General features: G+C 38.7%; 1 protein-coding gene across 1 annotated transcript in view; it reads left to right on the top strand.

The window, feature by feature from the left end:
- Window positions 1-235: 235 nt before the first annotated feature.
- Window positions 236-13,385, top strand: part of LOC101617402 (vomeronasal type-2 receptor 116-like) — a 40,626-nt gene continuing 27,476 nt past the window's right edge. The window contains exons 1-2 of the mRNA XM_045134732.1: window positions 236-525; window positions 3,707-3,796. Of these exons, the coding sequence (XP_044990667.1) occupies window positions 236-525; window positions 3,707-3,796 (380 nt within the window). The remainder of the gene's footprint in view (window positions 526-3,706; window positions 3,797-13,385) is intronic.

The raw sequence follows: 13,385 nt of genomic DNA, 5'->3' as shown, positions 1-13,385 counted from the left end.
TCTCGAGCAGGCGTCTGTGGTCATGAGTGAGGTCATGGCCCCTGAGGCAGAAGAGAATCTTCACAACATGTTTTTCAGCCTCTGTTTGTCACTGGGATGGGGACCTCAGATGCAGACGCCCAGGGCAGAGTTTCATATTCCTCCAGAGAGGAGAGAACAGAGTTTGTGGAAAGTCACATGGGAAGATGAGCGGCCTTTCCATTCAGACACATAGATAAAACAGACACCCCTGGACATGCAAGAACACATCTCATGTATGATGAATATCTGCATGACAGAACATGTCTTACCTCTGGTCACGTATATGTCTCAGAAAGACATGGAGAAGAGGTTCTCCATGGTTTTTGTCTCTTTGCTCTTGAACTTTCCACACCTATTTGGCAGTTTCACTGGAAGCAGGTGCTTTTGGAGAACAAATCCCCAAAAGCACATTTTTGAAGGTTTGCAGGATGACTGCATTTTTGATATTTATTTACAGAAAGAGCACATACCAAAAGGATTTTTCATGTACCTTCTTAATGAAAAGTAAGTGCCCTTGTAGTTGCTTCATTTTCTGTATGTTATCATCACCTGTTGATGCATAAATTGTATGTGGCTGATTGTCTAACACTGTAGGTCTTTGTCATATTACCTCCAATGACATCCATATAATGTGACCAAAAATCATTTTGTTCTTGTAATGAGCCACAGTGTTTTGTGTTTCTTTCCACACCTCACCTAAAAGGGTAGGAGTGGAAAGAGACAGTCCTCTCTGCCTGGCTTCCTCACAGGTTTCCTTCTGTTGCTAACCCCAAGGCATGTACTCAGTGATCTTCTCAGAAATAGTTTCAGTGACTGTGTTCAGGGGTAAGCTGCTTCAGCCAAGTGTTGTCCCTTTGTGTCTCCAGTGTTTCTTCACTGGCATTAGTTCCAAAAAGGCCTCAGAAGGGTCACTTACCTCTGTGCCACACTTGAAAGGGAAAACCACTCAGGTAAATACCTAGTGACTCATTAGAATGATGTGGCAGCATCACGTAATGACATGTGTGCTCTGTGACCTATGGATCTGACATTGAGCACAGGTACAAGACAGCCACCCACTGACGGAGTTCATGCTCTGTGAGGTTATTGTGCATCACTGTGACACATGCACGGCCACCAATTTGAATTTTATGAATTTCAGGTATTTGCTAAACATTCTAATTAATGAAAGAAGCTGGCACTTAGTCAATTGTGAATCTGTGTCTGCCCTTCTGGTATAAATGGGATGTCAGTGAAGGCACTGAATGCTGTCCTGGTCAAAAATCCTAAAGCAGCAGTGGCTTCCAATGCTGGCCACTAACATTTGAAAGCAGGGGTGTATTTTTCACTACAGGTTACCTTTGCAATTATGGAAAAGGTCCGTATCTTACATTGTTTGGTACAGCATTTTGTCTACTCCCCTATATTTCTAGGTTTTCTTAGTATATATTCCCCTCTTTTCCAGTGATTTTATAAAAAGTATTTTCAAACTGTGACCAATGTGCACACAGTGATGCTAATGGTGGTGCAGTGTTTTGTGATGTCAGGGGTGCAGAATCTTTTAGTAGCGGATGTTCTTGCCTCCATTCTCTTGTCATTGGCATAAGTACTCTCATTGTTGATACTTAATAGCATTGCTAATAATACTATGTGTAAGCTGGATAAATCTGCTATAACCAATTCTACTATTTCAAAAAAAAAAAAAAGATTGTGCTCTGTACTGGATGTATGATTGGCAATTGCAAATTGAGAGAAAAGGAGCAGGTTTCAGATTCCCATGTCTGAAAATAATTAGTTAGAGTTAACAGAGGCATAAGGAGAGGTTCTGGTATAATGTGGATTTCTAGGGAAAGATGGTATGGGTGACCAAAAAATCCTTTCTTGATTTAGTAGAATTTGGAACACAGGGATATCAAGTGAACAGACATCTATATTAGGTAGATTGTCAGAGAAATTCATAGCTAAATTTAATAATGGGAAATGAAAACAAAATTCTAAGTGAGGGTCCTAGTGGTAAAAGAAATCAGGGAAACCTCTATAATTTGAACAGAGTGCATATCTTGATTTTGAATACAGCAAAGTAATTTCAGTTTGACCCAACAGCCTTATAATGCTGGATGTTGGGTAGAGATATTTTCTGTGTTCATTAGCAGTGAGACTGGGGTGCCTCCAAATCCTCTCCTGCTCTCACTTTCATCTGAGAGACCAACGGGCCTCAGTGACTGCTTCTTCCAGTCATGTGCCCTGGGCATGTTGACTATAACTGAAAGAATATAAGTACAATTATACTGGCTTTTCACATTGAGGTGACACATCCTCTCAGCACTGGATTCTGGGGGTCGCAAGGCTTGTTTCAGTCACCCTAAATTCATAAGGAATAAGAGGAACACTAAACCAAGGAAAGCATTTTCATGCATTAATTACATCTTTTGAGAAGTTCCTTGATAAGTGCATTGCCAGTTATGCCTGTTTGCTCTTGCCCATCTCTATGGGTCACATAGCACCTCACATGCTCCATGTTCTTAGAAAGAGAATAAAACTCCTTTCCTGTTCTCCCTCCTGCTATTTCACTGCACTTCTAATTGTCAAGTATTCCAGAAATAAGTAGATATCATGATGGTGGAAATATTACCCTGTTCTGATTTTATGGGAAATCAAACATGGATCCTGTAGCCATGTTCACTGATGACAGGAGGAGATCTCACAGGAACGTTTACGGATCTCCCTGTTCATAGCTTCTGATCATGTCAAGCTGTAGGGCTCTGGAGTGGTTGGATTCAGGTGCCCCCCAAAAACCATAGGTGTTCTGAAGGCGACGTTACCAGATGATGGAGATTTGGGAATCAGCACCTCTTGGAGGCCGTGTGATGTTGGAGGCAGGCTGATGGGCATTGTAACCAGTTTCCCTTTGCCAGTGTTTGGCATACTCTCCTGTTCCTGTTGTCCACTTTATGTTAGCCAGGGTGTGATGTGTACCCTCTTCTCATCCCATTCTTTTCCCTGCCCTCATGGGACATCTCCTCAAGTCTGAAAGCCAAAATAAGCCCTTTATTCCCAAAAGCTGCTCATGGTCATCTGATTTCTGCCTGCAATGCGAACCTGACTGCAACAGGCCCTTCTGTGCAGGTAGCTTCATAGTGTACTAGGATGTAGCTATTCACACACCCCCCCCCCCCCCGTGTGTGAGACAAAAGTGTTTGCTTTTACATTGGTGTCTAGACCATTTTTTCTTTAATTTGAATCAATGTATTGTTGCAGGACTTATACATATTATTTAGGTCATAATGTAATGTTTCCTTTTTAAAAAATATTTATTTATTTTATTTATTTGAGAGAGATTTAGAAAGAGGGGGAGGGAGAGATAGAAAATGAATGCAACAGCGCTTTCAGCCACTGTAAATGAATTCCAGATTCATGTGTCACCTTGTGCATCTGGCATACATGGGTCCTAAGAATTGAATCTGGGTCCTTTGGTTTTGTTGGCAAGGAATTTAACTGCTAAGCCATCTCTCCAGCCCCTCTCCTTTTTTGTGAATGAGATTTTTATCGAATCCTAAGAAAAATAGTACACAAAATGCTCAGTGGATAACATACCCTAGGCTCCAGATAGCCTACATTTCACCAATCAGACAGGGCTAAGATGCATGATTATTTTTCCAGAATGTAATTCTATAGCTGTTAATAATGTTTGTGTTAACTTACATAGGACAGGTTACAACTGTGATGATAATTTGGGGCCCAATTTACTATTTGTTCATATATTTAAGTTCTCCCAGAAAAATGAAAATTCCAAAGGGTAAGGATGCTTTAAATATAAGATATTTAAGAAAAGCTTTCTCTCTGTTTCTTCATCTAAGTAAGAATAGTGATACTTATGGTTGTTACAAGGTTTAAATATGCTAACGCAGATAAAGGTCCTGGCTTATAATATGCTCAATACATTGTGGTTTACACAGTTCATCTCAAAGACATTAGGCCTCCTTCTGCTTAGACTATGTCATTTCAAATGCAGTAGAGCTCTGTTAGGTGACATCTGCCTTTATCATGTTCTATTGGGTCGGTCAATTTGTAGTTCTTATTTGTACAGAGAACTCACTTATGTAATATGGTATATATGCCTCTGTTCCTTGTCCTGTAGTAAATTTTCTCAATAATTTTTTTTCTTTTTTTTTTCTTTTTTTGGTTTTTCAAGGTAGGATCTCACTCTGGCTCAGGCTGACCTGGAATTCACTATGTAGTCTCAGTGTGGCCTCGAACTCTCGACAATCCTCCTACCTCTGCCTCCCTAGTGCTGGGATTAAAGGCGTGCGCCACCACGCCAGGCTCTCAATTTTTATCTCTTGATCTTATTTCATAAAAGAAGCAAGCTTTTACCTAAAGAACAAATGTAGCAAAACTTGTCTATTTCAAAACATACTAATTTTAACTTTTTCTTTTTTACTATTAATTTTAATTTTTTATTAGCTATGTACATATTCAGTGTGTAAACAGCACATGTTGGTACCATACTTACACTCATGCCTGTGCCCCCTCCAAAGGGACACTCCTATTTGGGGATGCCAGTTTTCCCCATGGGTATTGTGGGTCATGCATTGTGGGGGTAGCAATCAGTTATGGGGAAGAAACAATGTGTCTGTGTACAATGTCCCAACTTGTGGATCCAACAATCTTTCTGCCCCTTCTTCCTTGAATTCCCCTGGACCATGTTGGGTTTTTTAGGTCTACTTCAGTGATGAGATCTTTGGAGCCTCTGTGTCTCTGGGTCTCTGGTTTGGTAGGAATTGATTATTATCTGTGTCTATCTCCTTCACCCTTGTGCTGATACCAGGTTCACCATGAAAGCAGCATTCTTGCTTATCTCCCCAATTACTCTATGGTTTAAGCTGGAGCCCTGATGAGGTGCCCTGGGCTGGCTCTATCCTCAAATTCTGCATCCATCTGACAAAGAGAAGCAGACTTTCCAATGGACAGTTAAGTCAGCACTGGATAAAAGAGATAACCATTATTAGTTTAGAGAGAATTTAATAGGTGTGTAGGCCCTCTTGTAGCTCAAAATTGTTTGGAGCTTGAAATTGGAGAACAAAGTTGTTATTTACATCTGATTCTGACTTGTTTTCCAGTTCCAGTTAGGATTTCAGTTCCACATAGCAGATCTGTTAGCCAATCCAAGAGGAGTTGGTAAACCATTATGCCTGTGTGCCACTATTGTACTTGGGTGAGCATCACGTCAGGTAGTTTGCTGCTGAGTAGACCTGGAGTCCTTGTTGGCCATTTTCCCCCAGTAGCACGTGTAGCATCTTCTTGCACTAGATGAGCTAACTGTCTGGGGACTTCCAGACCCTTTCTTCTATTTTAATTTAATTTAATTTTTATTGACAACTTCCATAACTGTAGAAAATAACCCATGGTAATTCCCTCCCTCTGCACACTTTCCCCTATGACCCTCCACTCTCCATCATACACATTTCCCTCTCAACCAGTCTCTCTTTTATATGAAGATCATCATCTTGTCCACCTGTTGTGAAGGACTTCTGTAGGTAGTTTCAGGCACAGTGAGGTCATGGGTATCCAAGCCATTTAGTATCTGGAGGAGTGCATTGTAAGGATTCCTACCCTTCCTTTGACTTTTACATTCTTTCTGTCACCTCTTCTGAAATGGACCCTGAGCCTTGGAAGGTATGATAGAGATATTTCAGCACTGAGCACTCCTCCATTACTTCTCAGCACTATGGTGTCTTCTGAGTTATCCCAAGGTAATTGCATCTGAAAAGAGAAGATTTTCTAACCAAAAGTGAAAGTAGCATTAATATATGGGTAAAAACATTAATAGAAGTGCTTGCAAGGCAGTTTGGTGAACACAGTGAACACATTTAGCCAGACACCACACCCCTAGGGCTCATGAGTAACCCCTGTTGTAGGTTTTCAGTGTCAACGATGCATTACTTCCCATGGAGCAGGTCTCCAGATCAATTAGAAAGTAGCTTGTTGCTCCTATAACCGACATGCCATTATTGAACTCATTGGATCATTTGCCTGGCTCACCAAATTTAAGGCATGCAGTGTCCACTATTGAGTATCTTCATTGGTGATTTCTCTCTCTCTCTCATTGAACTGCATGAAGCATGACTTTTTCTAGCTTTCTGTCAGCTGGTCTACATGGAAGAGGTTTTCAGTTCAGCTCCAGCAGGGCTTCTCAGTGACCTTGCAGCCCAAGTATGCGTAGGTTTCAGCAATAGGGTCTTACCATCTATTCCTGGTGGGAAACCAAGAGCCTAGGCAATGGTCTGTAATGCTTTGGGGCATCAGGGATCTCCCTGGCCTCACTGGAAGGTATCCTATCACTAGCACCAAAAATTTTCTAGAGCAATCTATGACTTCTGAGTGTCCCATTGTCCAAAAATGTACATTTCCACATGACTTATTTATAACCTCTTAGATTTTGATCAGCCCTCCCTCCTCCCTTCCTTGAATCTCTTCCCCTGACCTCAGTTAGGCCTTTTCACCCTCATTAGTCTGTTCTTTTGCTTACATATATACTATATCACCCTATAAAGTCTCTCCTCCCCATCTATTCCTTTTATATCCCCTTTCTAGCTACTGACCTCTGTTACTGAGTTTTATTCCTGCTCACATAAACTTTCAATCATTTGTAGCTAGGATCTACATATGAGAGAGACATGTGACAATTTGGCTTTCTGGGCCTGGGTTACCTCAAATAAGTTGACTTCACAAATATTACATAAGTCTAACTAGCATGTCTACCATGTAACATAACTCCTGCTGCACTCAAACAAGCTTGCATATACATGTTATTATTCTTGGTTCATACATGTACATGATTTTGGATAACTATTCTCCTCCCATCGCTCTGACCCATCTCACTTCTGACTTCTTTTACTTAGCTACTACCCAGTCTTCAATCTTAGAATTTGATGACCCTGAAGGTCACCTACCTTTCATATCTATGACCCTTAGAAACTGATTTTTAATTGTTTTTAGTTTTAGGAAAAAAATATTGACAAAATGTCCTCCCATAATACTAATATCCCATGACAAATGGATGTTCAATTTTATTAACATGTTTATATATTTTGATAAACTATTATCTCATATACATATAAAGATATAGAGAAATAGATAGATACATAATAGGTAGATGGCTGGATAGATAGATAGACAGATAGATAGATAGATAGATAGATAGATAGATAGATAGATAGATAAATGTAACTTGTATAAATTTAAGATATCATCTAATGTTCTAATAGTGTATTCATTTTGACCATGTTCACATTATATTTTTGGGTGAAGATAATAAGCTGTAAGATACATCATGAATGTAAAGCCGCTTCTCTCCTATGTTATCTTTTTTGGAAAGAGGGAGAGAGACATTGAGATAAGAACACACCATGACCTTCAGCCATTCCAAATGAACTCCAGATGCATGTGCCACCTTGTGCATATGGCTAATGTGTGACCTGCATAATCGAACTGGGTCCTTTGGCTTTGCAGGCAAACTCCTTAACTGTTAAACCATCCCTCCAGACCTCAATAATGTCTTTCATTGGATTTTGTCATTAAAACACTACTGGACTTTTCTTCTGCTCCAAGTGCCTGGCTTGATTATATTGTGTCACCTATTAATTACTACATTACATTATTTACATTCATATATATTGTATGATCTTTGGGGCTCATTTGTGGGAAGAATTTGGAAGGTTTTGAAACCTTAGTCTAAGAGATACCTTTCAGTGCTGAATGCAGTTTTATGGACAATTACTTTCAGGCAGCAAGAACTATGGAGTATGAGGATTGGCTCATGAAGGGAGGAAGAAACTTTGTAGATACTGGATTATACATAGTATGTATGCTGGTGGGCAGAGGTAGGAGGATCATTGTGAGTTCGAGGCCACCCTAAGACTACATAGAAAATTCTAGGTCAGTCTGGGTTAGAGTGATACCCTACTTTGCAAAACCAAAAACAAACAAACAAACAAAAAACAGTATGTATGACATACTTGCTATGTTCTCATTGACTATGTCCTGAGAACTTATGCAGGGTTGTGTGGCATAGAAATGGACTGGTATGAGTAGATGAATATGGCACAGAAAGAGACAAAAGCTTAGGGCCAAAGAGAGAAGCTCAGTTCAGCTGCAAATGTTTGAGACATCATAACAATTGACACTAGTCCAGCTGTTCTCCATTGGGACAGCCAGGAAAATGCTGACTTAAAAGGCCTGAATGCTGAAAGTGTGTCTTGCCCCTAAATCTGGCTTTATTCTCTCCTGGACTAACAAGATTGGCAGCCTGTCTAGTACTTTGTTATGCAGTATTAACAATTGACAGAAAGGAACTTTGGATTTGCAACATGGTTTTGGGTGTTGTTGTTGTTGTTGTTTTTTCTTTTAGGGGTGGGGAATGGCCATGAGTAATGTGAGGAAGAACTATTGGAAGTGCCTACATGGAGGTCCAATGGCTTCATAAGGATGAACCCTGGGCTGCACTAGAGACCCAATGGAGTTACCAGATCTATGAGATGGCTGCTAAAGAGAACTGCTGATTTGGGATAAAGTTTTTCCCAGTGTGGGAGCAGACCATCTGGAGGGGCAAAAGTGGAAACCTCAGCCAATTTTCACTGGTTAGTGTTGTTGGACATGGAGGTACAGAATTTGTTTGCCCATTTCTTTTAAATCTTGTTCAATGTTTCTTTACTTTTCTATGCCATCATTTGCAATTTTAATGTTTACTCGGTGGCATTATTTTATTTTTAGTTTTACAGATAACCATTAAGAGACCTTGCACTATTGGTATGTTTGTACAGTGTTAGGATTGATAAAACTATGGGGACTTTTAAAGGTCAACTGAATGCAATGCCTTTTACAAACATGGCTAGCAACTTATGGGGCCAGGGTGGAATGTGGTGATTTGAGTTAGTTGTCCCCCATAAACTCATGTGTTCTGCAAGCTTGAGCCCTGGCTGATGGAAATTTGGGGTGGAGTCTAACTGAAAGAGGAGTATTACTGGGGGTAGGCCTCGATGGTTTATTAGCACTGGCTTACTGTGTAATTTTGGCATACTTTCTTGTTGCTGTTATCCCCCTGATGCTGGCAGGGAAGTGATATCCAGCCTTTGCACAGACGACAATGTTTCCTGTAATGACAGAGTTTACCCTCTAGTTGCTATGCCAAAATAAACCATTTCCTCTCACAAGCTGGCTTTGGTTGTGTGTTTTGTGTCAGCAATGTGAACTTAGCTGCAGCACTTTGCATAGTATAATAATTTCCAAATCCACTCATTTTGGAGTGAATACCATCATTGTGTTCTTATGCTGAATAAGCTGAGCTTCATTGTGTACATGTGCCCACATTCCACATCTGCTTGCCTGTGGGTGAGCAGTTACTATGATTCCATAATACAGCTGCTGGGAAAAATGCTGACAGGAATTAGATACCAGGTGACTCTATACTGGGTTGATTTAGACCCCTTCAAGTATGTGCACAAGGAGGTAGAGCTGGATACTGTAGGAGTTTATAGTGCATTGTGCATAACCATTTAACAGAACTTTGTATCACCATCAGAAAAATTTTGGTGGATCATTAATGATACTGATATTAGAGGCTTACATTCCCAGCAGGAAAAGTCAGGTATTCCTCCTGGGTCCTCACCAGACTTTCTTGTACTTTGCTTGTGTGTATGATGGTTACTTGACTGGTTTAGATGGAGTTCAGTGGTCATTTGTTAAATATCATCCTAATGATTAAGTATTATATTCATTTGCTCTTTAATTACAGGTCATGTGTAGCTCTTCTCCTATTCAGACTGACCGGTCAATGTACCCATTTATTGTTTGGTTCACTCATACATTTTTGTTTTATTGTTGCATTTTAATACATTCTCTGTATGAGTTCTTCTCCATGAATTGCTGTAAATTGTTCTTAATAGGGCAATTTGTGTGGTTTTTTTTCCTGTGCTGTGTGAAAGGTTGTATTTTTCATGCAATCTCATTTATCAAAGCTTGCTAGATACCTGGAATTCTTGGAATAGTTTCCCAAATGTCCCAAGCCTACACCTATATGTTGAAGTAATTCCCATGGTTTTATCTAGCAAGAATTACTTGCCTCATGTAAAGGCGCCTTATTCTTTTTGAGTTAATATTTGTAAGAAATGTGGTCTGGAGGTATTACTCCATTCCTCACCATGTGAATATTCCTTTTTCCTAGATTCATTAGAACTAAAACTTTTCTCCAATATACATTTTGGTGACCTATGTCCAATGTGAGTGGATGTACGAGCCTGGTTCATATTGTGACCCTTCCATTAAATCACATTGTGTCCTTGACTAATTTTGTGAGACTGCGACATTTTTCTTAGCATGGCTCTGTAGTATATTTTGAAATCTGGTACCATGAAACCTCCTGTATTGTGCTTCCTTCTCCTGACATCTAAGTATTTGTGGACATTCTGTGAAAAGAGATGAATTTTATCATTTTTATCTCTATTCCCATTATAAATATCATGACCCAATATTGTAAACTTGGCTTTACATAAAACACTATTTTGAGAATTTTAAGGGAGAATTTAGGATAATCATTGATCTATTTAAGAACCAGATTTGCTGGGTTTTTCCTAAAATATTTTACATATTGTTTTTCAAAATTTTTTTAGGTTCGGGTCTGTGATACAAACTATCTCAGACCCAGTATTGTGTTATTTGCTCCTGTCTTCAATGGTTACAAGGTCACACGCTTCCTTTTGTTTATTCTTCAGCATATCCACACCATAGGTATTTTCTCCCAGATCAGATATAGAAATGGTTTGCATATACTTCTGCCATTGCATCTCTAGGCTTCATTTGTTACATCTTTAACCAATACAGTGATGTGATTTTAAAGGAAATCAGTTATATGAACAATTATTAGTTATACCTAGTTATTTCATTTGTATATTTAATGGGAAATTTATATGCAATTCAATAAATTATGTTTTATGTTCCTGCTCATCTATGAATTTCCACTTGAGAATTTCACTACCTAAGCAAGATGAATTTCTCTCGTGGTAGCTTCAATAATACTTTATTATACGTTTTATAATACTTGTTTGGTGAATGAACATTGTAGCTTCTTTGATATAATTTGGGAACATTAAAGCAGGGGTGTAGTTTAACAGTGTCATATTCTAAGAGCCTGTGTGGTAAGTGATTGGATACTATGTCACATGCTGGAAGCTTGTGAGACACTGAAGTGATGCACTGGGGAAATTTCACATGCAGGCAGTGACCTCCCAACATACATTGTGGAATCTCAATGTTTCCATCATTTTCTTCTTTACATCCCTAAAGTGACATGAGTGTTTTGGTACACCACTTCCCTATGATCCTCTGGTCTTCTACATTCACGAAAGCACTAGATACCAAAACCCCAAATTGTGGATTGAAATCTCCCAGCCTCTGAGGACAATAAAACCTTTCCTCTTTTTAAGATGATTATCTCAACTATTGTGTCTTAGTAGATAAAATCTTAAATTCATGAAATTTTAGGTGTGCACATTGATGTATATCATATTAATATGTTTGATTCAGAAAAACGACAAATGAATTCTAACAATTTCCATATTTAAATTTAATCTTTTCCTGAAAAGCTGAGAAATGCTGATTGTTGATTGCTTTGCTTCTCACTTATTTTTGCTTATATTTCTAACTTCTTTGTGTAATGACACTTTAGAATTTTGATTAAATTTTCATTATTATTTGTGCATGTGTGATTGCATATTTGCTCATGCTAATGCTTTTTGTGCCCTATTTGCCTTCACCTTCCAAAATATTCTCTTGTCTCTGTCCCATATATTGCATCAGCCTCAGTGTGGTGGAACTACAGAAACCTGCCACAGCTTCTGGCTTCCTACATAAGGTCTGGGGACCAGAGGAACGTACCTGAGCTTTAGCAGTGAGTGCTTTATTCACTGAGGCATCTCTCCAGACACTCAAATAACTTTTTAAATTTTGAATTTTTTATTTTAACAAATGTTACTTGAGATATGTGTGTATTGAGTACACAAAGGTGATACTTCTTCACCAATATACCCACTGGTAACTTGCCCATGCTCCTATATTAACCCACATGTGTGCTCATGCAAGCAACTCTAGTAAAATTCAAGTGTCACATACACAAATACACACAAAGACATGGAAATAGAAGAGTGGTTAGTTGGAATCTAAAAAAGGGTCAGTTGAAGGGAGAAAGAGAATGTAAAGAGAGGTGATTATGTCCAAATATCTATGACTGGGGAGTTGGCTCAGTAAGTGATGGTGCTTTCTTGCAAAGTCTGCCAGCCTGAGTTGAATTCCCCTGTACCCATTTAAAGTCATGTGCACAAAGTAGCACATGCACGTGGAATTTGTTTGCAGTAGCAAGAGGACCTGGCACCGTCATTCTCTCTCACTCTATCTGTGTGTGTGTGTGTGTGTGTGGTGCCGTCACTCTTTCTCTCTCTCTCCACTTGGAACTACTGCAATTGCAACAAAATAAGTAATATTTATAAAAAATTATATGTATTCTTAATATTCCTAATGAAAAATTAAAATTAAGCAGTGGTCTACAGTTGTTCTTAACTAACTATCCCTATGATATAATTGGTGATATATTTTTATATAAAGTAGGGTGGACTATCATTCATAATGCAAACTTTCTGATGTTCATACTAACCTTCCTATACCTTCAATATAATCACAGGACATTTTTACTATAAATATTCCATATATATAAATATGCCATCAGTCATGGAAATAACTGTAATCATTCATATGCTTCTTTTTGCATAATAAGTACATTAGGTGACTAATTTATTTTTATACTATTGTGATTCATTGAGACTTTGTGTATATACTTGCATTGAATATGACAGTACATATCCAGAACTTCTTCTTACCCTGCATCTCTTCTCTGTCTTTGTTGTACTGTGACCCTGGCTTTATGGAACTTCTACTGCTATCTGATTACGTAGTATTAATATCCCACTTTCAGTATTCAGGAAGAAACTGTGCTTTTGTGTCTGGCTCATTGATTTAGCCTCTGAAGTCCTGACTCAATCTTCCTGCATATGACATGAATGAATTCCTATTAATTTCAAAAGAGAAAATGTTAAATATATGTACTATATTTTAGTCAACCATTCATGTGAACATAAGTGCAAATGCGTACTGCTTTACCTAGCTATGAGCTGCCGGTGCTTTTGATGTGTGCTGACTTTCTTTACTGTATGTTTATGCTCAGTAGTGACACAGTTGCCTCAAATAATTTTCTTTTTACTTTAGTTGTAGTCACAATGTAGGTACTGACAGTGACATAAACTAATGACACAAAAAGTATAATATTTTACTTTTTCCTC

This window comes from Jaculus jaculus, chromosome 15, assembly GCF_020740685.1.
Source record: "Jaculus jaculus isolate mJacJac1 chromosome 15, mJacJac1.mat.Y.cur, whole genome shotgun sequence".
Lineage (NCBI taxonomy): Eukaryota > Metazoa > Chordata > Mammalia > Rodentia > Dipodidae > Jaculus > Jaculus jaculus.
Note: the sequence above shows the minus strand (reverse complement) of the source record. Positions and strands in the feature narration are given on the sequence as shown.